This window comes from Anopheles maculipalpis, chromosome 2RL (assembly GCF_943734695.1).
Source record: "Anopheles maculipalpis chromosome 2RL, idAnoMacuDA_375_x, whole genome shotgun sequence".
NCBI classification, from domain to species: Eukaryota; Metazoa; Arthropoda; class Insecta; order Diptera; family Culicidae; genus Anopheles; species Anopheles maculipalpis.
Genome location: NC_064871.1, coordinates 9,966,386 through 9,990,637, shown reverse-complemented (window position 1 = coordinate 9,990,637; position 24,252 = coordinate 9,966,386). Strand labels below are relative to the sequence as shown.

The 24,252-nt window shown below is 46.0% G+C and overlaps 6 protein-coding genes across 15 annotated transcripts in view; 2 read left to right on the top strand and 4 right to left on the bottom strand.

The window, feature by feature from the left end:
- Positions 1-3,493, bottom strand: part of LOC126556989 (peripheral plasma membrane protein CASK) — a 210,257-nt gene extending 206,764 nt beyond the window's left edge. For all 8 annotated transcript variants that reach the window (XM_050212593.1, XM_050212596.1, XM_050212598.1 and 5 more), the window contains exon 1: positions 3,435-3,493. In XM_050212593.1, the coding sequence (XP_050068550.1) occupies positions 3,435-3,493 (59 nt within the window). The remainder of the gene's footprint in view (positions 1-3,434) is intronic.
- LOC126559365 (AP-2 complex subunit sigma) overlaps positions 1-24,252 on the bottom strand; it is a 576,875-nt gene that overhangs the window by 211,370 nt on the left and 341,253 nt on the right. The window lies entirely within an intron of this gene.
- Positions 9,064-24,252, bottom strand: part of LOC126557054 (nuclear pore complex protein Nup107) — a 408,812-nt gene continuing 393,623 nt past the window's right edge. The window contains exon 2 of one of the 2 annotated variants that reach the window (XM_050212698.1): positions 9,064-11,266. In XM_050212698.1, the coding sequence (XP_050068655.1) occupies positions 9,068-11,266 (2,199 nt within the window). In that variant the 3' untranslated portion in view covers positions 9,064-9,067. Of the gene's footprint in view, positions 11,693-24,252 lie in introns of those variants that run through there. The other variant, XM_050212697.1, reaches the window with a different exon arrangement.
- LOC126559394 (U6 snRNA-associated Sm-like protein LSm1) lies at positions 12,363-13,050 on the top strand. The gene is made up of 3 exons (XM_050215547.1): positions 12,363-12,446; positions 12,518-12,702; positions 12,778-13,050. Exons 1-3 carry the CDS (start codon positions 12,398-12,400, stop codon positions 12,946-12,948), a joined length of 405 nt encoding a protein of 134 aa, XP_050071504.1. The 5' UTR covers positions 12,363-12,397; the 3' UTR covers positions 12,949-13,050.
- Positions 13,665-17,780, bottom strand: LOC126556875 (uncharacterized). Its single transcript, XM_050212420.1, has 6 exons — positions 17,590-17,780; positions 17,332-17,507; positions 16,282-17,270; positions 14,753-16,081; positions 14,005-14,390; positions 13,665-13,931 (listed from the first exon to the last, which is right to left on the bottom strand). The coding sequence occupies exons 1-6, from the start codon at positions 17,727-17,729 to the stop codon at positions 13,685-13,687; spliced, it is 3,267 nt and encodes a 1,088-aa protein (XP_050068377.1). The 5' UTR covers positions 17,730-17,780; the 3' UTR covers positions 13,665-13,684.
- On the top strand, positions 18,972-22,530 carry LOC126556955 (exostosin-3). Its single transcript, XM_050212535.1, has 2 exons — positions 18,972-21,762; positions 22,413-22,530. The coding sequence occupies exons 1-2, from the start codon at positions 18,976-18,978 to the stop codon at positions 22,515-22,517; spliced, it is 2,892 nt and encodes a 963-aa protein (XP_050068492.1). The 5' UTR covers positions 18,972-18,975; the 3' UTR covers positions 22,518-22,530.

Sequence of the window (24,252 nt, the reverse complement as noted above, 5' to 3'; positions counted from 1 at the left end):
TGAAAGGTATTGGACAGCAAGAGAAGTTTTGGAGGTTTTTCTGTATTGGGCTTTGTTTTGTTTTGACTCTCTGGACTCTGGACAGCTGAGCAAAGTTTAAATATACGAGAAAAGTTTGAATAGTACCTGGGCATACCTCCACCTTGGCCGAACGACCTACTAGGTCACGCCGGCCTCCTAGACTTATTGATACCAGGTAATTGAATTGTCCTAGACCTAGGCCCTTAGCCGCTTATTAACTATTGTTTTGCATTAATGTTCTCCTGTATTCGCAATGGCGTTTATGTTAATAGTGATTTCGCCATCAAGACCACCTATTTGTTTGGCTCGACTTTTTTGCACTAGCCCCGCGATTTCTCCGACCCACTGTGTCAGAAGGATCTGTTCCTCTCGTTGGTCAGCCCATTGTTGGAGTACTGCTCAGTGGTCTGGACCACTACTGCTGAGATTCATATTGAACGTATTGAGTGAGTGCAGAGGTTATTTTTTATCAGGTTTGATATTCGTGATTCGGTCTGTGTTCTACCCTTTTTGAGTTCAGATGTCGAACTTTGCAAGATCATCGTTTCCTTTCTCAATTCCTCATTACCGCTGCTCTCCTATCCTCAATCAATTTCTATCTTCTTTCTCATTTTCTGCGCCCTCGTCTTCCTAAAATTGTCTCTCATTGACACACTGCGGTGAATCGCAAAGATCCTCTGTTCCGTGCTATGCATAGTTTCAACCTATTGGCCCATGGCTTTGATTTTCACACACTTTTAGCCTGCTTCCGATCCCTCAAATATAAAATGTGCCCCCTAAAGCATAAGCACGATTTCTAAAAGACGTTTCTAGTAACGTCATCCGTCAAGAAACAGCTGATTCTTGATATGCTTGATTATTTACATTCATCGCTACTAGCTGGTGCATTCAAACTATTTTTTTTGCAAAAGCGTCTGTTAAAATACGAGGCATTTCCCCGTCGAAAAGCGCAAAAGCATTGTGCACCAATTGGTGCTCGACTCCAAACATGTCGCTAAGTCAATTAGCGAAATCGGAAGGTGTGAGTATCGGAGTCGTACGTACCGCAATCCGAAAGTTTCGGGTGGAGTCCAGCTTCGAGGATCCGCCGAAAAGTGGCCGAAATACTGGTCCTGTCAATCAACAGTTGGACCGGGAAATAGCAAAAGCGTTCAAGCAAAGAAAGAAACGTTCCATTCGTGATGTGTCTCAAAAACTGGGTACTTCAAAAAGTAACATCCAAAGTGCCAAGGCAAGATTGAATTTAAAAACGTATAAGAAACAAAAGAAACCGAAACGGAGCACAACGAGGGCCGCATGCGTTATATAACGAGCTCGAAAGCTGTACGTCAAGCTGCTGTGTCGCAAATCCTCATGCATCGTGATGGACGATGAGTCGTACGTAAATTTTAACTACAAAACTCTTCAGGGTAGTCAATACTACACCGTGCCTGAAAGCCAGGATGTCGAAGAAGCCAACAATTCTATATTTCTCGAAAAATTCGGAAAAAGGCAATGGTGTGGCAAGCCATTTGCGAATGCGGGATGATGTCCGAACCGTTTGTGACAACGGAGACGATGTTTTAACCGGATTTGGCCTCTGTTCACTAGGCCAAAGACAGGATCGCATGGTATGAAGAACATGAAAAAAAGGAGTCCCCCAAACTGCCCTTAAGCCAAACCGATTGAGTTAGTTTGGGGTGCTAACCAACGCACACTTGAGAAAGCATTTTAAAGCTGCGGCGAACATCGACAGTTCTCAAAAAGATTGGAAGTAAGTGTCAAAAATCGTTCAGGACAAGTCTGCGCTGAACCTGATGGGAGGCGTCAGAACAAAAGTCCTTATGTTTTATGTTTTGTCTACTTTTTTAATCGTGCTTATACTTTTGGGGGGCACCCTTTAGTACCAGTATTGTGGTCGGTTCAGTGGGCCCCGGTCTTCAAACCGTAGTGAGGACTGACTATCCAACTACGTGGTATCGGTAAGTCTACTAAGCCATTCTATGGACGACGTGACGTAGAAGGTCGTAAGTTTTTAAGACATTCTGTGTCTCAAGGCTGGAGTACTGATCGTATTGAGCGAGTTCAGAGGACTTTCACCAGGTTTGCTACTCGTAAATTGCTGGGGGGATAGTTGGCCTCTGTTCTTCCTCCCTACGAGTCCAGATGTCAACTTCTAGGCTTACGCTCTCTGCAAGATCGCCGCTTCTTTGCACAATCCTCTCATATCACTTCCCTTCTTCTCGATCTACTAGATTCTCCTGCTCTCTTATCCTCAATCCACTTCTATGTATCTTCCCGCTCTCTACACCCTCGTCCTCCTTTAGTTATCCCTAATAGGCGCTCTGTGGTGGGTCGCAAAGATCATCTACTTCGTGCTATGGTCGGCTTTAACCTTGTGGCTCACGGCTTACCTCCTTCCATTCCCAATTAAATACTCTTGTAAGTTTAGGACTAAGGATAGGTTAATTTGTGTTACATTTATGTAGTCGTAAGGCAGAAAATTTAAAATTAATAATAATAGTAAATTCAAGAAAAAGAAATTCTAGTAGGAGGATTTGGCTAATGGGAATGTGAAATGAGAAGTGAAAAAATACAATTTCAGTACTTGCAAACAAAAGAGTTCAAATAATGTCATATTCTTCAACAAACGTCAAGATAACATTTGAACTAAAGCTCTTTTAGATGTCAAATATAACGTAATAAAACAATTGAGAAGAAAACAACCCCCCAAACATTGGTAAGTCCCAAATATTGCATACTCTTCAAAATACTTTACTCCAGCAGCAAATGAAAAAAACATTTTCAACGTCAAAAATGTTCATCAACCAAATTCTTTTACCCACAAGAAACTCACTCCCAAACCAAATACCGCTGTCGAGCATTCCGGGAAACACTTTTCCGAACCGCTACCCTTTTCTTATAGTGTTTGTGTTTGTGTATATAATACCTTTGGGATGCCTACCTCACCACACCACCACCCTGCGTAAAGCCCATCCCATCCGTACAATGTCAAATGAATCTGCATACAAAGAGGCCTACCAAACGAACGGTCGGGAACTTGTTCGCGATGTGCATTGCCAAGCTGTGCAAAACTCACCGTTCTCAAGTGCATTCATTAGAACTTTGGTGCAAAACTTTGGTGCACCGGAACGGCCAATCAACCAAGTCGTATTGTTAGGCTGGTTGGAAGGGCAAGTAAATTTTCTCTACCACCGGGCTTAAAAGTTTTTACGCCAAATGCTCGTAGCACCATAGGAATGTGGAACAGTTTTATGCCTCCGGGGCAAGTAGAAATGGAATTATCATTGTCTTGTTTTTTTAATTAAACAGAAAGCATCGTCTGGTTGGTGGCCTCGGTGTAGACTCGCGATTCAGTAACGAGGGATTAATGAATTACTTTGATTAAATTTAATGACATAAGCGTAACATACCTTCCGATCGCTTCGCACAGCTCGTACACGTCGTCGAACAGAATCTCGTCGTCAGCCATCGTGTATGTGTGTGTGTGTGTGCGTGTGCCGGGGATTGTTCCGCTTCCCTGCTGTACTCTTTGCGAATTTGTGATTGATTATATCTGCTTTTATTGTGCGTGTGTGTTTGTGTGTCTCACTTTTTCCCAGCGCCCAACGAAGGAACGTCGAACATCAACACGCGCTCGTTGTTTATTTTTCTACTGCTTTTTTTTTAATTACTGTTGAGATAATTTCTTAAAACACTCCTCTTTCTCTCTCTCTCTTTTACACACCGTTTCACATTCACAGTAACTATTCACACTTGGGTTGAAAGGATTAAGCTCAATGCAAAAGGGAAAATTCAAACCGAAACTTGTCTTGCAAAATTGTCTTTTGGTTTGGTTTGGTGAAACACTCACTACACTAAAGGAAAATTCTTCACTTTGCTGCACTTTAACCGTATTAACTGCACTGTGCACTTGGTATGATGCGATGAGTCGACGACTGCCCGTCGTCGTACGTAAGCTGTGGCGAATCTACGCTTGAACAAGCATACACTAGAAACACAGACACATACATACACACACATAGAAGCAAGATAAGATCAAATTTTAATTTCTGAAATTAGTTCGTAACCCGATGATGTTGTTGACGGTACAAATCACGCCTCACGCGCATACATGCTTGGTGTTATTATTTAATTAATCGCCCTCTGCAGAAAGCAGATGGGAGCAGCACTGTGTACAACTGATCTCGGTGTGTACGATCTGTTTTTCTTCCGAGTTAAATCACAAGAAAACATCCAAATGTATCAGATCGATTGGCGGCTTCTCCAGCTAGACACAACACACTTTTTCCCGGCCGTGGCAGAATCGTTTCAGTGGCAGGAAATGCGAATAAATTTCCCCGAAATATTTTTACGATCGATCAGTAGCGCAGCTTCAGCCCTTACGCATCACCACCCACTAATATTTTCACTCTCGTTTGCGACGTATAAACATAGTTCGATTTTCCACAAACCCCATATCACCGGCACGTTCGGTTCGTGCACGGCTCCCCGTCTACCCGAGTACGATAGTAATCCGCATCACTGTCACTTTCGATCAATCTCGGAGCGCCCTGGTGCATAAAGGGAGGGAGCCAATTGTACACACACCGTACCGCGTGACCGTGTGCATTACAAGTGTAACAAAGTATTGGAAAAATCGTCGGCAACTGACCCAACTACCCTCATAAAGACTAGGAGGGGGGTTAGTTCTAAAAATAACCACAAAACACCACCGCCAGCCAGAAGCGAAGACTCGGAAACAACCTCTCCTTTTTCAGCGCAATCCGTTCAACGAAATAACAATGACAAACCACCCCCCTTGTAAACGTACCAAAACGTATAGTTTCACCCGGTTTTCTTTACGGAACAAGCACGCACACCAGGGTCCATTGTTTTCGGCCCCGCTAGACGACGGAGAACACGAACGAAGCAAGGCAGCCAACCCTGCGATTTTCGCTGTGCGGGGCAGCTGCCGACCAGACTTGGCGACCGACGCGTGTAGCCTAGCTGGTATCCGGCTACGTGAAGGACTCCTGCTGCACTGATGATCCACCGAATGCCGTCACGCCGGTCAAGCCGGGCCTGATGCGAGTACTCCTAGCCAGATGTGGTGGGATCCCTCAGCCACTCAGCACACCCACACACACACACACACATACATAGAGGAACGAGAATGGTTGCTGTAATGGTACCACCCCATAAACGCCCACTTGTAACGTCAAGCAAACACTGGAAGGACCTGCTCAATCGACCACCCACCGGGAGAGTACACCAACACCAAATGGATGCTCGTGTTGGCGGGTTCGGAAACTTCAAATTGACAAGTTGGCGAGTTTTTCTTTGGCTTGGGGGGGGGGGGGGGTTAATTCTTTTTAAATTTATAAACATAGGACCTTCTGATCAAATTTTATGGTTTAATTTTTTTTAAACAATGTTGAAAATTTCTGATCAATACAAGTCAAGTTTCGAAAGGATCAATTCAGAATTGAATTTGACAACTAAAAATGCTTCACATATTCTCTTACCTCCTTCTGATGGCTTGCTAGACTTTCTGATATAACGTAGTGGGAGTAGTGAGTCCTCACCACGGGCGAAAAATCCGAAAACGGTTTGAACCCCGGTTCTGCCTTGTGAAGACTTGCTCCTGTGTGGCCTCTTTACCACCGTATTGCCCCTTCAGTATTATTTTGAATTGAATTCTACTATTAAATTTGGTTGACATATTCCTCGAATGCCCAAGATCATGAGAAGGGCCTTATTATAATGAGACAATCAAAAGCGACAGAGGCAACCTTTACTAACACGAAAGGAAGTGTATCAAAATCTCGTCTTGACTGCATCTCCATATGGATAACTGGGTATCTAGATCAGGGCAAAGGGATTACGACGTGCCGAGGATGCAGTAGCAAGGATAAAAAAAATAATCCAAAAAACTTTATCTTTAATTTCTGTAGTGCTACAATCTCGAGGGTCCTGACCTGCCGTTTAAGGATTTTTTGACTTGCTTATACCTGTAGCCCTGTTTGAGGAGGATTCGATTTCTCATCTCGTTACGTTATGTTGACATGTTGGGCGAATTCAAATTTAAAATATGTTAAAAGTGCTTGCTTGTGTATCCCCAATTTCTACACTTTGACAGATGTAAATGCTCCACCAGCATCCCATCACACTCGGAACTCGCCCTTATACGGTTGTAGTGCCGCTAGTAACTCAAACCTTCACCGTCATGGCAAGTACTACACTTCCAGTCAAAGCTCAAAATTTCCTGCTTGACACGCACACCTTTCCACGTAGACTAGGGAAAAGGATGCAATTTTCCACCACACACTTTACCAGCCCACAGCACAGACACATTCGCACGCGCGCGCGTACACCGATAGGCCTAGCAACCAGCAGATAATACACACCAACACAAGCGTCAGTGGTGGGTTTTGCACTCGCGCAGCTGCTGCTACGATGTGGAATGGTGTGTAGTTAAAACAATCATTTTACACGTTTTTACATGATTCCATCTATTAACGATTTACACAACCTGTATTACATATTTCACAATTTATGCAGTTTGCAATGTGTGTGTGTGTGTGTGTGTGTTTTTTTTTTTTGAATGGCATTGAACATCGCTTAGTAAATCTTTTCCCGCAAATCACAGTAGACACATTGCGACACACATCACACGGAGCAATACGTGTGTACGTGTGACGCGCTCTATTTACTAGTTTATGTTTAGCTTTGCACCAAACACACTGGACAAACATCGCGGAACGGTTCGATGTTACTCTCTTCGCACTGGGCCACACTTTACATTCCCCATTCCGTTACATCCTTTCCCATCTCTCCTCTCCCACCTTATGCCCTTGTGCTACCACCGTATCGTGGTGGGTGGGGCGTTTTCCTCGCTTCCCAATCGCACTTGGTGTCAGAATGGGAAAGTATTTTCACGTAACAAGTACGGACAAACCTGTACTACTGCAGTGTACACACCACACCATCAAATGGCACCATTTTTTTCACAATCATCCACAGCAACACAGCACAAAAGCACAACACAATCAAAGCTTACACTTTGTCACGAGTGAAAATTGTCGCAGCTTTTGTTTTGGCTCCCGCCCTGCTCGTTCGCTGCTTCCCACTGCACTGGTATAAGGTTTAGAGGAGCAAGCACAGGTTGCATAGACGACACTCCCCGTCGGTAGTGGACGGAATGCCGCGATTACTACACTACTATAGTAGACAAATACGGGCATTACCGCACAACTACAACCACAACAGATCCGTTTACCTTTTTTCGCTTTAAGCTACACAGCGCTCGACTAAAGAAAAAAAAAATCGGAAAACTAAAGGACAGCCGAAGGAAAAACACCTTCTCTTTCTCGCTGAAACGCGATTGTAAATTCGTTTCCCGTACACTGATTTCTTTATTCGTGTTTCTTTAGACTTTTATACGATTTTAACCACGGGTCAAACAAAAAAGCCACCGATGGAGTGAAAAGCGACCGCAAGAAAAGCACCACACCACACACCAACATGGGGCGAAAGATCCACCTAGAACAACAATCAGAGCGCGTATCCTTGTGGAACGTCGTTTTTTTCCGGGGAAAATCGCGATACCTTACCGCACGCACACACACACGCAACTATTTTCCCGTCCTTCTAAAGCAGAGTGAGAAAGGATGTACCAACACAGTGCTAAACAGGCGCTCTACACCAACACAAAAGCACGACCGTTACGTACGGTGGAAACTCAATTTTCCTTAACCTTACACCCAGCGAATTTGGGGTGGATTTTCTTCTCCTTACACACACACACACACGCAGACACTTTCCATTTACTGGTGAGTTCCGACTGCTGGAAGTTTGACGTTTTGGGGCGCGCGCGTAACTACACCAATTTGAGACACCTCTTTACATTCCACGCGAGTTTACCGTTAGTCCGCGTTCATATTACCGAGCGATTTTTAAATGCACTTGTGAGACACTTGAGGAACCTAATTACAACACGATCCGAACGCGGCAAGCGATATACAAACACTCAATAGTTTACAGGGCCAACTGTTCTGTTTTTATACCCGTCGCCAGCCGATCGAACCAATGGTTACTTTGGTTTTACGTTTTTGGTAGTAGCTTGATTCGGCTACGCAATACTGCAAAGAATGTCACCAGCTTACTTTCCTATGAAACTATCTTTCCTATTTATTTATTTTTACTATTAATTTTTGAACAACAATTCTATTTCCTATCGCACAATCGAAGCACAATTCACACACTCGCGGCCGATTACAGTAACGGCATCGGTGACATCACACGCATCCACTCGCGGCGATAGTCCATACATTACATGCTACGGATTCATTAGCCCATGACCCCAACGCGGTACCCCCACGATAGAGCACATCATCACCACACGTCCACCGGCATGCCGTTGTTTACTTAGGTGACAAACCGAATGGGAGCTTTTCTTACCAGCTGGGCTGTACGTAATCAACCCCCTTTTTTTAGTCTCCAAAACACACACACCACCCTACACCCAGATTCTAACGCCCTTTTTCTGTCCCTAGGCTTGGCTGCACGGCAGGCGGAAAATATTTACACCTCAAGCCTAGCACAAACACTACGGACACAAATATCACCTTTTGCAAACAATGTACCCTCAGGGGTAGGTTGGAAACAATAGAATGCGATCGGTACAAACTGCACTACAGCGAGCAACAGCGGACGGTACGTACCAAGCCTGGTTTCGCGTGCAATGTTTACGAAATGAAGAATCCGGTGGAGCGAGCTTCAGCGCAGCTGTCAAAATGATAAGCTCCCCAACCCGCACGCACACACACACGTATAAACTCCAGCGGTCGGCGACGATTGGCCTCATTTTCTTTCGAACAACATTCGAAGCTCTGTCGCTTCGAATTGAAAAATAATACGTTACGGTTCACGTTTCTTACACAGCAAATACTTTATTAGTTAAGTTTGTTATCAAACACGAACAGAAATTAAGAAGAAAGAATTATGAAAAATGCGGGCAGTAAATGCAATCTTTGCGTGGATTCCAAAATCGGCTGCCACAACTCTACTTCTTCGCACCATCACCCACAAACGGATCTTTCCGATTGTTCATGAGCGTGAGGGATGATTCGGCTATCTTGGTAAGCGTTTCCGCTAGCTTGTGCTTCGGGAACACGCTGTACAGTTTGCGCGATTCGGAACTGAGCACATCGGCCAGCAACAGATTCTCGCTGTGCCGTTCGGTTAGTGTGTGGAGCTGATGCAACAACAGCACTATCTCGGGAATGCAAAGCTTCCGTAGGCTTTCCATCTGCACTGCCCGATTCTGCCAATCTTCATCGTCTGCCGGTATCGGTTTCATTGTGTCCGTGTCCACCAACCAGCCGGCCTCGGGAAACAGTAGCACGTTGTACAGCAAATCGCGTGTCAGCGTTGTCGCGTCACCGATACGTTCCTCCCAGTTGGCAAGCTCCTTCCGGTACGATTCCTCCCGATGCTCGGATGTGACACGCTCGGTAAAGTTGGATATCTTTACCACGGGCGGTGGTTTCGGTCTACCGTTATAGAACAGATGGGACCAATCGTTGTAACCCTGGATCGCAGCTAGGTACGTCTGGTAGCAAAGATATTCGCGGATGCTAACCTCCTCCCTGCACGGAATGTCATCCTTCGAACCGTAGTGTGCGAATATGAGCTCCATCGTGTCGGCTGGTATGACGGCAAACGCTTTCCGTGCTGCTTCAATACTGCGCCGGGCCAGGAAGTAGCGTATGAGTGTATTGGTTTGCCACAAAAGCTCACCGCGTTGGTCGGCATAGAAGGTAAGCCACTCGAGGGATAAAATCTTCCGTTCGTCCAGCTCGGTCAAGGTGCCGGCAGCGGTCGGTGTTGACTCGTCATTTTCAGGTTCCATTATACGGCATCGTTCCACTGTGAACACTGTAATGCACGGAACATCCAGACCGAAATTGTAAGCATCCTCCAGGGCTTGCTTTCGCTGCAGACTGTCGGTGATCGTGTCGAGAAAGTGGGAATATAGCAACAGTTGCATGTTTGGCGGTAAAGCGGCCGTATAGAACGCTACCATGTATGACGAACCGAGCGTTATCAAATACTCCACGTAGCGCTTAACCACCCGGTCGCCAATGTCTTCCTGGAACGTTTTGCCAATCTGCCGCAGGAACAACACGAAATGCGTCAAGAAGCGTAGCATCTGCGGGATCAGCACCACCTCCGTCCCTTCCAGCCATCCGTCCACGATACGCATTAGCTCAGGAATGTCGTCCAGCATAATGTACTTCTGGATCACCTTATCCACGTCCTTGGCTGCGGTTGAAATGCGCACATTCTTGTGTGCCTCGAGCGCATCAAAAATTTGCTCCAGTGACTGCTTTCCGTTCCAGTAACGATCCGGCATGGGCAGATAGCTCTTGATGCAGTGGGACCGTATCTCGCTCTCCACGCGAATATCGATCTGGATCTTCACGTACGCCCACAGCATATCGTTCCACGAGTGTTCGGACAGTACCTCCACCATCGAATCGAGATGACCACAGAGCGATCCGATCGTAGCCTTCGTGTACGGATCCAGCATACGGCTTTCCGCCATCTGCCAGGCAAACTTTTTCCACAAATCTCGCCTCGGGTTACCTTCGATCGATTCGCGTGTGCTGAGACCATTTTCTCCTTCATAGTTAGGATCGTGATGCAATCGCCATCCCTCGAGCAACGCTGCCTTCCACGCTTGACCATAGTTTTCGCACTTGATCTGGGCCTCCTTCAACCGGCCGTGGCGTATGTCGAGAAACACCTGCTTAGCAAGCTGCATCTGATCTTCCACGTCGAGATCGTGCAGTTGCCGCTTTTCGCGAATCGGTGCATCCGGATCGAGACTCTTCACCAACGGACGACCGCTACCGAAAGCCGTCTGGCCAATTTCCAGCAACTGATGGAGCGTGTTCTCCCATGCCACCGTACGGCCCATGTAGTGCTTCAGCTCGGCCTGATTCTGGTGCAACGATATCTGTTCTAACCAGTCCACAATCATCTGATACTCGCGCAGATTCGCATTGCCACCGTACAGATGCGTGATGATTGTCTGCTCACTGTTCACCAGCGGTAAATCGTCCATCTCGTTGTCCTGCTTTTGGGTCACCATTCGATCACGATACAGACAAACCATCAATCTCCACGTATCGCGCTCCGCATTCAGCCACATCTCTTCCGCTTGCAGATGGCGCTCGCGGCCGGCCGGTAGCAGCTGCTTTGCGACAAGGTTGATCTGCACCAGTGTCTCATCGAGCGATTTGATCAGCTCGTCCATCGCTTCGAACACATCGGACGCGTTCTTGTGGCGTTTCACTACCTGCAGGAATTCTTCGCACAGCTGCTTGGTGGACTCTCGGATATTGGCGTTGCTGTAGCTCACCGTACTGCCAGCAACCAAACTCATCTGGCTGCCAGACAGTGGACCGCCACGTTCCGATCCCCCCTCCCGATCCCGAAGCATACTAACGTCTTGCAAGGAATCTAGCATACTATCTCCCAGCATCGATGATGCAAATTGTCGCTGCTCCTGTGCCTCTTGTTGCTGTAAGTATCGAACGGATTCTTTGGAACGAAGCAATCCACGGTTCGATTGCACCGTCGATTCATCCAACATCAGTAAACTGCGTTCTAATTGGCTCATTTTGATGCGGTGTGGATCGAGACAACACAAACCACAAGAACAGACTCCAATGGTAATTCCTCTATGTGCTAATAACAACACACTGCACCATAACCTAAAATAGGGTACGCAAGATAGCAAGAGTGACATTGCGAATAGTTTAACGATGTTGACACTATTTCTTACCGGAAAGTAACCTCCGCAACACACTAAGCAATATTCCGAATAAATTGAGACGGGATTAGAGCAGAAGTCAACTAAATTTTGTGTAGTTTGTGCAGACGAACCGGGTTCTTTGCCAGGCTAGCGCGCAATCCGTATATCAACAACAAGAAAACGCCTTTTGTTTGACAGCTACTCGTAGAAAATAGGCCTTTTTGTTGGTGCTGCTGGTTGTGTTAAGGAATTTAATAATCATAAAATACAATTCACCTTATTTTATATAAAATAGCAATAAATAATTTCAACTTCAAAACAATTAACGATAAACTAAAAACCAAAAAAAAATGTATTGGTATTCAATTACGGTAGAATTTTCACGGGGGAACCGGAGTCAAAACGTCAAAAGAAACCGCTGCTTTGTTTACAACAACACTCCTGCCATTCTCAAAATCTTGTTTCTGTGCGTTTTCTCCGTTTTCAGTAGATATTACCGGTGTGAAATTGTTTACTTTCCTCGCTAGTTCTCTCTCGTGGCATCGGCCACCTTTGTCGCATTCCTACACGATGGATAATCCACTATTCGGTACCGCGCATATGCTGTATGAAGTTGATAGTGAGTAAAAGAATCTTCATTTTCCACAGCAGCATCAACATCAAAATTAAATCTCTTTCTCACCGTTGTAGAAAAATTGATGGTACTGCTGCACGATGGGCGCACTTTAATCGGGTATCTGCGAAGCGTGGATCAGTTCGCAAATCTGGTGCTTCACCGTACTATTGAAAGGATACACGTCGGCAATGAGTATGGCGATATTCAGCGCGGTGTAGTGATCATCCGCGGTGAGAACGTAGTATTGCTGGGAGAGATCGTAAGTCGTATTGCGAAGAGAATCCACCGATAGTTGTCGTTTGTTAAGAAAGAAAATGTTGTTCACTCACTTCAGGACCGCGAGAAGGAAAGTAACTTACCGCTGAGGGAAATCTCCGTCGACGACATCCTGGATGCGCAACGACGGGAACAGGAAGCACGACAGGAAAAGCATCGACTGGTCGCGAAAGCACTGAAGGAGCGAGGGTTAAACATGAACTCAGAGCTGGCGCAGGATGAGTTTTAGTGTTGTCCTATTTGTTTTAACAAACACGACTGCCGGTACGATGATACAGCTGAGAATGTGAAGCAATTTTTACTTTTACTTTAAAATATCATCTAAAGGTCTAATTCAAAGGTGTGGCGTTGTTTTATTCGGAAAGTATACGTAAAGATACATCTTTCTTCGTGTGCATGTATTGGTCACTGATTATTGCGCGCAGAGTAAACGGAATATAGAAGCACTTGTCTTACATTTACACATATACTAATAAGTAATTGATATGATTTCTTTACAACATATATCTTGTAGCAAGTGTATTGTCCATGCTTGTAGAAGTAGGTCGTGGCACTTGAAAACACTGAGTATCATACTGGATTTAACACACAAAAATACGCGCAGTTAAGTATTCTTTGTTTGTCCGGAATGATCTTGTCGCTTGATCGTGTGATACTTGCAGGCTTGCATTGTATCGGAGGTATATAGTCCTTTTACCATACCGATTATACCACTTTTTGACAGACTCCGTACGCGTCCATTACAAATCTAATATAGTAAATTACAATGTAATTTAAGAAGCAATTACTTGCCCCGCCTTTCATCTGTTTATCTGTAGGCTTGCTACGTCTCCTTCGCTTGCATACATAGGAGAAAAAAAGTTAAAATTTTGATTGACTGTTTGACTCTCTGGTTAACACGGATTCGGTCTCTCTCTCTCTCCCCTCATTGTTTTTTTTTTCTTTTGTGGAAATCTGATTCCCTGTTAAAGAGCCGTTTCGTCCAGATCGGAATCAACCCGCTCGGGTAATCGGTGAAGCGGTGCTGTCCGTTTCGTATTACTTTCCTTTGGTTCGTTGCCGTCCATACAGTACAGCAAACTTTCGCTCATCTTAGACTCGCTGAGTTGGTCGAGAATTTCTGTCGATGATTCAAAATCATCCGACTGGCTGGCGAACGATAAGTCGGCCGGACTTTCTGCCGGCATCAAACCGCGACTGAGCAGATAATGTCTGAAAAGCAAACAACCATGAATAAGTCATGCAGGAAAGCAAGAGCAAAACTGTATGACAAATAAACCCTTACCGAAAGGGACTCGTCAAAGAGCTAGACGGTTGGTCTCCTTCAGCAACATCACCACCACCATGAACAACCACACAATCAGGATCAATGTTACCTTTCGCTGGGAAATGGGTGGATATCGGTGGCAGACCCACTTCGTTGCTGATCGATGGTAGTCCTGTGTCGTTAATTAGCTGCTTGATGTTTCGATCGTAGCTTGATGGTGTGGCCACATTGTTGCCACCGGTTAGCGCAGAAACTCCTACCGGCGGTTCGAGGTCCATTTCTTCATCTTCCTCTTTCAAGCTTGAGAAGCTGGCACAAGTAGTCGAGAGTTGTTGCTGTTCGCTTGCATTCGCCATGGCCAGCAGCATGACTGGTTTGCGCGATCGTGGTGTCATGATCGATTCCTATGAATGCAATGGAAGGACATTAAAACGATGGAATTAATTTACTAATTAACATGTATTCGAAAAAAAAGCCCGCCTCCCACCTTCGGTTTCGGATCAAATTTAAATTCAAAAATAATTCGGTTTACGGTTCGAAATTCGATGCAAAAGTGGTTAAAATAATTTTGATGTTTTAAAAACAAAAAAAAAAAAGCGTAAGCAAAGCATGTCAGCCACCACCATATTTTTATGCACAAACAATAAGCGATAAGCATTAGATTTAAAATTTCCAGTTTAAAAAATATCCTTCAATTTTAATCCACAAGGCGTCAGGAGCGTTTTGGTTAAAAAAAAGCGTGTGAAATGGATTAACGGCTACATACCTGCATCGATTTTGGCATCCTTTGAGTACTTTTCGTGATGGGAGACATTGAATTGCGCCCGCTCATGAGTTGTGCCGGTCCGGGCGTACTGGTAAGACAGCTGGCCGTCCAGCTAACGGTCGCATGTACCGAGTTTGAATCGGGCACGGTGGACGTATTCGGAACAGCTGATCGTTGCGTAGGAAGAATGCTACAATCCGCAAAACTTTCATTCCGAACCATTGCTGCAGTTACTTTGTTCGATCGCTTTGTCCCGCCGCCCGTTCGAGCTAACAGTTCAACCGATCGGTTGATACTTTTTTTGCTTCCCTTGCTAGCATCACCACCGAAAGGGAAACGCAAATTGCCCATCGACACACCCTTTATTAGTTTGTTCTTGAAGAAACTGATACGCTGCTTGGTCGAAGAACTTCCACCGCCTCCTGGTGTTGCTGTCCGCGATTTGCCATCGATTTCCGTGCTTTCGGTGCTTAAATCTGATTTCAGCCGGGGAAGTTCTTCGTTCAACCGGGTTTTATCCAGATGGCCGCGTCGATGCTGATAGCCGATAGCGCTGAGATTTGGTTCCGAACGGTACCGGGAGCGAGTGTCACCCAACATCGATGAACCGTACCGATCCTCCTCGGTATCGCTCAGTATTCGCTCACTATCCTCGAAACCATCCTCCTCTTCCTCGCCATCCTGATTCCCATCGCCACCGGCTAACAGTAGGTGTCCGTCATGGGAAAACTCTTCCTCATCCTCGTTTTCGCTCCCATCGATATCGTCGTCTTCCTGCTCTACAAAATCTTCATCATCCTCCGGTGGAGGTGGTTCGCTGTCCTCGATCAGATTGCAACCGGCAACCGTTTCCGCACCAAAGCGTACCATCAGTGCTGATTTCGATCGCCCGATCGGGTGATCTAGCTGTTCCTCAACTCTACTTCGTTTATGGTCCGAACAAGTGTCCGAATTGTTCTCAATGCTTGCACAGTGTTGCTCGGCGGATATTTTCTCGTCCCCTAACTCACCGGATGACCTTCGTTTAAGGGTTTCGATACTTTTCGATACATCCGTTGCCCGGCTTGGCATGGATTTTTGCTCCAACGAGCTAGAAGTACTGCAGCTACTCTCAGTGCTACTCGTTCGGGTCAGGAAGCCGGCATTGGCGTTACCCGATGAATGGGATGACATCGAGGAAAGCGACGAGGAAGAGGACGATACCGAGGAGCAACGCTTAATGCATGCTGGCGAACCAACACTGGACGGTGAGTCGGACGAGGAGACAGGACTTTGGAAAAGAACGCGCTGCCTTGGACCACCGCTGCCATAGCTCGTTCCACTCGGGGTCTATTTAAAAGTTGGTTAGAGTTTGTGTGTTAAGCATTATGAGAAAGTGTTAGAGGATTAATGGATGGAAGAATAAAGTTTTGTGGTAGATTTTTGGCACGAGCAAACAGCAAACGGACAAACAATGCGGTTAGTGATGAAATAACGAATAAAAACAAAACACAAACAAAGTCCGGGAGCCCCCCAAACACCGTACCTACCTGAAATGTGGTCGGAGTTTGGCTTCCACTGCCCGGCCTTTGCTTCGGTGTCCTCGACATGAGTGATTTGTGGAATATGTGCCGCTTAATGGAATCGCTTATCGACCGTGGATACTTTAATCCACCGCCACTTCCGGGTCCAGGTCCACCCGAACCATTCTTCTCCCGCTGCATCAACACCTGCAACGGTGTACCGTACCCATTCTGGCGGTTAAACTTGCTCACCAGCTTCTTTTTCTTCGATGACTCGGGCAAACTCTGGATGTGAGCGTACAGCTGGGCCAGTGCCGTGTCGGTAGAGTTCATTATGTGCGCTTCAGCCGTCTTTTCGCGATCCACGAACGTGTACACAGTATTAGCTACCGAGTCCGATGTGGTCGATTCGTTCAGTATGTGCTCCGGGGACATGGTTTTACGACGTCGCTGCTCCACAAAGTAGGCCCGTATATCGGTGGCCAGCTTCGGCGGGATGTGAAACAAGCGAGCGCCAGTTTTGATCATAAAACCTACGATACCGGACATATGCTGAGCCGTCGTGTGCAGTGCCTCTGGCGATTGTTTGCGCGGACAGATTAGGTGCGGTGTGAAGAGAGTGGCCAGATTCACGGCCGACATCTTGTTGGTCGCTTCGTGCTGAATTGTGCGATGCAGCAGTTCAATAATGAGCCGGAGAAGAATGTTATTCTCTTCCGGAAGAAGAAGCAACAACAGTTGAAGTGCGTTTAGTAAGCGATCTTCACCGCGTGACGCTTGAGAGGATTCCTTAGAATGGAACAGATCGGCCACCTGGCAGTACGCTGGGTAGTAAAGCTCGGTGAGCAGTGGTTCCGGCAGATCGGCAAGGAAACTCTTCAACACGCTAGCACAATCGTGCGCTGTGTAGCCGGTTTCGTCCAACGGTAACATGTTGCCTTGCAAGAGCAAGTTTTTTAGCTCATTCTGGCGTGTTAGCGAGCCGGTTTTGCGGAATATTCCTTCCTGTGAGATGTCTAGAAAACGAAAATGAACGTATGGAATCGCACTGAATCGAGGAGAGAATAGGATACATACTTTCTTCCTGCTCCAGAAATGCAATAAGCTGTTTCAGATCATCGATGTTTGCCCTCGTCAGTGCTGCTTTTGCCGTTTCTGGCGAGGTCACTTTGGCCGATGTACAACCCTTCGCCTTCTTATGAAAGCCTTTCCATTTCTTCAGCTTCTGTTTATCTAATCCGGCTGGATCGTTTCTGTGGGAGGAAACCGGCCAAACGGTATAAAGGAAAGGCATCACCACTTCATTTCCAGCCGCGATTGCAGTCAACTACTCACTCCGTGTCGGTGTTGAGATCCAGTTCAAACGACAGGTGCATCCGTACCAACGTAATAAACTGTTCGGGATGTTCATCCTGCAGCCGGCAAGCAATTTCCTGATCCAGTCGTACCTTGGTAGTTTCTTCTACATCCGTCATCGTACCTGCCACGTACGGAAAGGCCACTCAAACTTTCTTCTAGTCTACCAACACTCCTGTAGATGCTTGAGAATGTTTCTGCCAGGGTAGGCTTCACTTCTTACCGCAAGCTTCTCTACTCAGCTTTAGCATGGTAATTTGTTCTAAACAAAAAAAAACAGGAATAAAACATCACATGCCGGAACAGTTTAGCGTCCACTTGAGAAGCTTAATGGCTACGAAAAAGGGCACACAAAGGCAATGTAACAAAAGCGTACAGAGATCGTAAAGGTAAACCGCCCTGAAGGCAAAAGTGCGGTTTATTTTATTTTGTATCGTCTGTCAGTCGGTTTGATTTCGAATCGGCTGCCAACTGTGAAAAGGCCGTTGCACTAAAGTTGATCCAGCGGTCATCGGCATGAGACACCGTATTTCTTTTGCGTCACACAATATGTACTTAATAAGATATTAAAATTTCTTATAATTCAATGAACATTGATAGAATAATGCAAAAAACAGTACAAATATTTTTAATGCTACAAATATTTCTTTCTAGAGCAGAACTGTCAGATACGATTAATAAATAATCAAGAACGATCGCTTGGATGACACGGTCCTTGAAAAGGCCGTTCAAAGCAGAAACTATGTTTTGCATTTAAAAAAATATTTTAGTTTTCGGTTTTGCATAATTTTGCAAACCTCTTCAATACAGGTCCAAGCTTACCAGTTAATCACAAATAGAATTATATAAGCTATGGCAACATTTTCTTTGCACCATTGTTGTCCTCTACCAGAATGCACTATAATAATCGTGGACTTTATTGAAACGATTATAACTTTGAAAAAACTAATTTTAATATTTATTTTTGAAATTTTCTATATTTTTGCAGAGCAAAGATATTATTTTTTTACAAAGTTCAATATAAATAACCAAACAGAAGCTCAATGTGCCAATTATTTTGTCAACATTGCTCCAACTGTCAACAAGGAAAAACAAAACCTTCTTCTCACCCATTTGTACGAATCATGCGAAGAAGCGCTAAGAATATGTTTTTACCATAAAATTGTGTTGTAAAATAGTTTCTACGTAAAGTGTTTTCCCAAACTTGTCCCTTGTTAACTGTGCCATTTTTACAGTGGTGTGAATATTCCCCGTGCAAACGACTCCAGCGCTACTTAGGGTACTTCAGCTCGTACTCCAACTTAATTCCACAAACAATGCGATAACTGTCCAACAACGACAACGATTAGCTGATTCTGCTTCAACATGAACAGCTACGACACGCTCGGAGGCAACGGAAGCGGTCCATCTGGTACCGCAGCCGTATGTCACTGGCTGAAGCACATGAAGCTGTACCGAGTGGTGCTAGTCGTGGTGGTTTGTTCCCTAACTTTACCATTCGTGCTCTACAATCTACTCGTGCACGAGGAATCAAGCGTCCAGCACAACGACATCCATCGGACACGATCGCAGCTTTTCACGTTCGAGGACGTGAGTCCAATGAAGGCAGCCGATCTGAAGCTACGCATTGACGAAATGCTGCGCATGAAGGGTACGGTGTCGCTAGAACTGCGTGATCTTGAATCCCGCCGCCAGAAGCTACAGTCGGACATCGGGCTGTACAATCAGAAGATTGACGAACTCAAGCAGGAACTTGCCCGCCAGCAGACGGAGCTGGATCGGTTGAAGATTTCTGTCGAACAGGCGCAGGTAGCGCAACGTGAAGCGGTCCTACGCAACACACCGGAACTGGCACTTCCGAGAGCTCTCTTTTCTGACACACTGCCAACCGAGATGCGACCGCTCGGTGCCGAACAGAGTCGGGCGTGTAAAATGAGCACCTGTTTTGATCACTCACGCTGCAGTCTGACGTCCGGGTTTCCGGTGTATCTGTACGATCCGGACACGACATCGGTTGTGAGCGAGGGATTCGATATTGATGGATTTCTAAAGACCACCATCAAACAAACGCTCGGGTACAATGCTCACCTTACAACGGATCCGAAGAAAGCGTGCGTATTCCTCGTACTTGTCGGGGAAGCACTTTCCGAGCACGAAGTACTGAAGAACAATCGCTACAACACGGCCCAGGGTGGATCGGACAGGACGTTAGCTGAGTCTACTAGCACTACGCAACAATCGAGTCTCAATGTTACCCGGCTTCGGCTGCTACCGTACTGGGGCGGTGATGGTCGGAATCATGTGCTGTTGAATTTTGCTCGCCGAGAGATAGGCCCAGGGACGGGTAATATGCTACAGGGACGCACAATGGACACGGGTCGCGCCATGTTGGTGCAATCGAGCTTCGAGGAAAGTCAATTTCGCGTCGGATTTGATCTGATTGCACCACCGATCCTAGGACCGCCCGGTGGAGACGTTTGGCAGGAGTGTGCCCCAATGCTACCGGCCCGGCGGAAGTATCTGTTAAGCTTTCAGGGTGAACTGCACGGTCAAAATGGATCGTTGGGTGTGGCCGGACCGCACGGCACAGACGACACGGAAAGCGACACGGTGGATGAGTTCATTATCGAGCATCTGAAGGAAATGTCCTCGGGTAGGACGCAGGATTACTTCATGCTACAGTTTGAGTGTGTACCGGCAACGGAGCAGCGCAGTCCGTCGGGTTTGCGCGATTGGTCACTCTGCGGGACGGATAACTCGCGGAAGTCCGTACTGAAGGAATCAACCTTTGCGCTCCTGCTAGCGCCCGGGGGAGGAAGTACGAGCTCCACGTTGCTGCAGGCACGCCTGTACGAAGCACTACGAGCGGGAGCGATTCCACTGGTACTAGGAGGTGACCAGGTACAGCTACCGTACGCAGAAACGATCGACTGGAGGCGTGTGGTGATTTCGTTGCCGAAAGCTCGCATCACCGAGTTACACTTTCTGCTTCGTGCTATTCCGGATGCCGATTTGCTGATGATGCGTCGCCAGGGTCGGTTGGTGTGGGAACGCTACCTGAGCTCGGTACAATCGACCGTCGATACGATCGTAGCAAGTCTGCGCAATCGACTCGGAATTCCACCCAAACCCGTACCCTCGGTCGTAGCGCACAGTGTGTTCAATGCATCCTTTGTCCCGCTAAAATCCGACCCCGTCATTGACACCGAACCGGAGGAATCGCTCGGACCTATTGAGCCACCGTACCCAAGTCCAGCGTTCCGGCGTAACTACACGGCAACGCTTGTACAGTCACGCGAAATGTGGAACGATTGGGCCGATCCGTTTTCGCTCTATCCGCAACTGCCGTTCGATCCCGTCCTACCGTCGGATGCGAAATTTATCGGCTCGCACATGGGCTTCCGTCCGATCGGGAAGGGTGCGGGTGGTACGGGTAAAGAATTTGGGGAATCGCTCGGTGGCAACTATCCGCGGGAACAGTTCACAATCGTCATGCTGACGTACGAGCGGGAACAGGTGCTGATGGACTCGCTGAGCCGTCTGTACGGACTGCCATACCTGCACAAGGTGATTGTCGTCTGGAACTCACCGAAACCTCCGCTAGAAGATCTCCGCTGGCCAGACATAGGTGTGCCGGTGCACGTCGTTCGTGCACCGCGCAATTCACTCAACAATCGCTTCCTACCGTTCGATGCGATCGAAACGGAAGCGGTACTATCGGTCGATGACGATGCACACCTACGGCATGACGAGATTTTGTTCGGTTTTCGTGTTTGGCGTGAGCATCGGGACCGTGTGGTTGGGTTCCCGGGTCGATTTCACGCGTGGGACGTGAATACGCTCGATTCGTGGAATTACAATTCAAACTACAGCTGCGAGCTGAGCATGGTGCTGACCGGAGCCGCCTTCATACACAAGTACTACACGTACCTGTACACGTACACGCTGCCCCAAGCGATCCGGGACAAGGTGGACGAGTACATGAACTGTGAGGATATTGCGATGAATTTTCTCGTATCGCACGTAACACGCAAACCACCGGTAAAGGTAACATCGCGCTGGACCTTCCGGTGTCCGGTGTGTCCGGTGTCGCTCAGTGAGGACGATACCCATTTCCAAGAGCGACATAAGTGCATCAATTTCTTTACCAAGGTAGGCTAACGGGAATCGGAGGTCGGTTTTTATTTAACGAGTTTTTTTGCGTCCTAAGAATAGAAATCGAAGTAAGTACGATCGCTGCTTGGCGAAGATCTTGATGTGGACGGTGTACAGTTGTTCATAAGCTTCTCGTGCCGGGTCTCAACATTGTTAGTGGGTTCCGTGTCTGGCTGAGAAGTCTTGCTTTTCTTTCGAATCTTTTCCGGGGCGAGTGTTGGATCATCTTGGATAGCTTCTTGAAGTGTTTTCCTGGGTAGGCTGGAAGTACTTTTACTTTTAAATGCTTCCACCTTTATAGTGCCTGCCGAAGATCTCTTCGGAGCTCTCGGCTTTAGATGCAATTGTTTGGAATTTTGATCGAAAACACCGACAAACATCACATCGTGCCCTTCGCTGGGGAATCGTGACTTTTTTGTGTCCCTTTTCTTCCCCACATCGCTATGCTTCCTGTTTCGTTTGTTCCGTTGGTTTTCGTGGTTCATTTCGGAAGAATTCATCACTAAGCGTGCTTCGTAGCCTAACGGAATTCTTGTACGTTTGTTGTAATTTAGCAGCTTGCTTGATTTCGATTGGTTTTTGAATGTATATTTCCATTTTTCCATGTTTACTGTAATTTATTCTGTTTCTTTCATTACTCATTCCAGGTGTTCGGCTACACACCCCTACTCAACACCCAGTACCGAGCTGATTCGATCCTGTTCAAAACGCGAATACCACACGACAAACAGAAATGCTTTAAATTTATCTAAATCTTGTTGCAATTCGATTTGCCATCAATTTAACCATTCAACGATCGGTCTTCACTCCGTCCATCGTCCATCGTTTGGTTCTAATTGTGGTCCAAACGACATCTGGGTGATGTCGTTTGGACTGGAACAAAGACACACATACACAAATACAAACAGTTACTGCTAGTGCACACCACGCATATGGTACGTTATTATTACGTACACGACCACCACGAATGGTCCACCTCTGAAGCGGATGCCATCAGTAGTTGTAGTTCAGTTTAGCACGTTTAGCTTTTAGCAAATACATCGTGACTCTCTCTGGTCAAACATTCGATTTGCTGCGGTACAGAGGTACGTGTACCCGGTTTTCACGGTACACTCTACCAGCAGCGTATAGCAGCGTTGTAGTGTATAACAAACAAGCAAGCAAACGCTAATTCCACACCCCAATGTACTGTCCCATTGGTATAGCTCGTAAACGATTAGCATAATCCGTACGTTAGGTTAGCCCGCAAGAAGAAGATAAAACATTTATCACACAATTCTGAGATTGCAATATTGTTTTTAACCGGTGCGACTGAAAACAGCCTCAACTGAGATGGTTGAAAGGTAACATAGTTGATAGAGAACGGTACCAGTAACTCTGACAAAACTTGGTCAGCTTGCGTAGAGATTCAATAGTCTGGGTTTGTTCTTGATTTAGTTAAATTTTTGAAACATTTCACCCTCCCCGGGAGTGTAGTTGTTTCGTGCGTTAACTAGTCCGATCGGGTTTTGTTCTGAATATATACGTTCAAGCGATGAGTGTTTTAGTCGTCTAATTTAGAGCGTACTTAGTGCAGCTTTTAAGGAGAAAAGGAAACAAAAACGAAAGTGTTAGGTTGTATCATTTGAATTTGATTGTTTGGTTGTAATCAATGCTCTGTACTGAGAAAAGACTAATATAAAATGACATGTATACTGTGGGAATTGTGGTATATCGTGAGTTTTTTTGTAGCATCATTTATTTGGAAAAAGAAAAGAAAAAGGATCCGAAATGGCTAATCTGGAACGCTAAGAGCAGTTCGTGGAGGTGAGATAATCATGCAATTTAAAAAAAGTGAGCACTTTTCTCACGATCGAGTAGCGGATTTCATCGATTCATCCTATTTCGTCTCATTGACATAGTGGAAAAAGTCGATCGATTATCTGGTCAAAAGTATTTTATATAAAAACATATTTTTCATCACGGATATTTAATTTTCTTACCATTCATATTTAGAAAATTATATTCCCAAATACTAATTAAATTAGTATAAAAGAAAATATAAAAAAAAATTAATTTAACTAAGCATCACATTAGTTACAACATTAGTAGTATGGCACGGAAACCTCATTAAATTAACTAGGTTTTACGATGAACCATCTCTTACTGGTTTAATGTTAAATATTTTCACTTTCCGAATTATCCTTCCCCAGGACCTGTGCTCCGTATTCCGTAACGGCCATTTTCAAACCGATATCGTACAAACTGGATTCCTCCCTCACAGCAATTTACCTCTGACGGGAGCGGAGAATCTCGAATCAAATTAGATGCCCGTAAAGCTCGGTGTGGATGTGTGCGACGAGCTTGTACGCTCCCGCTCTCACGAGCAAAAATTTTTGGGGTACGAGAATTTTGGGCGAGTGGCAGTGTAAAAATCGCTAGCCCGTTTCGGGAGCCTCGGTGTGTGTGCATGGTAGCGCGATTTTCCACTCACTCGTCACAGCCGTA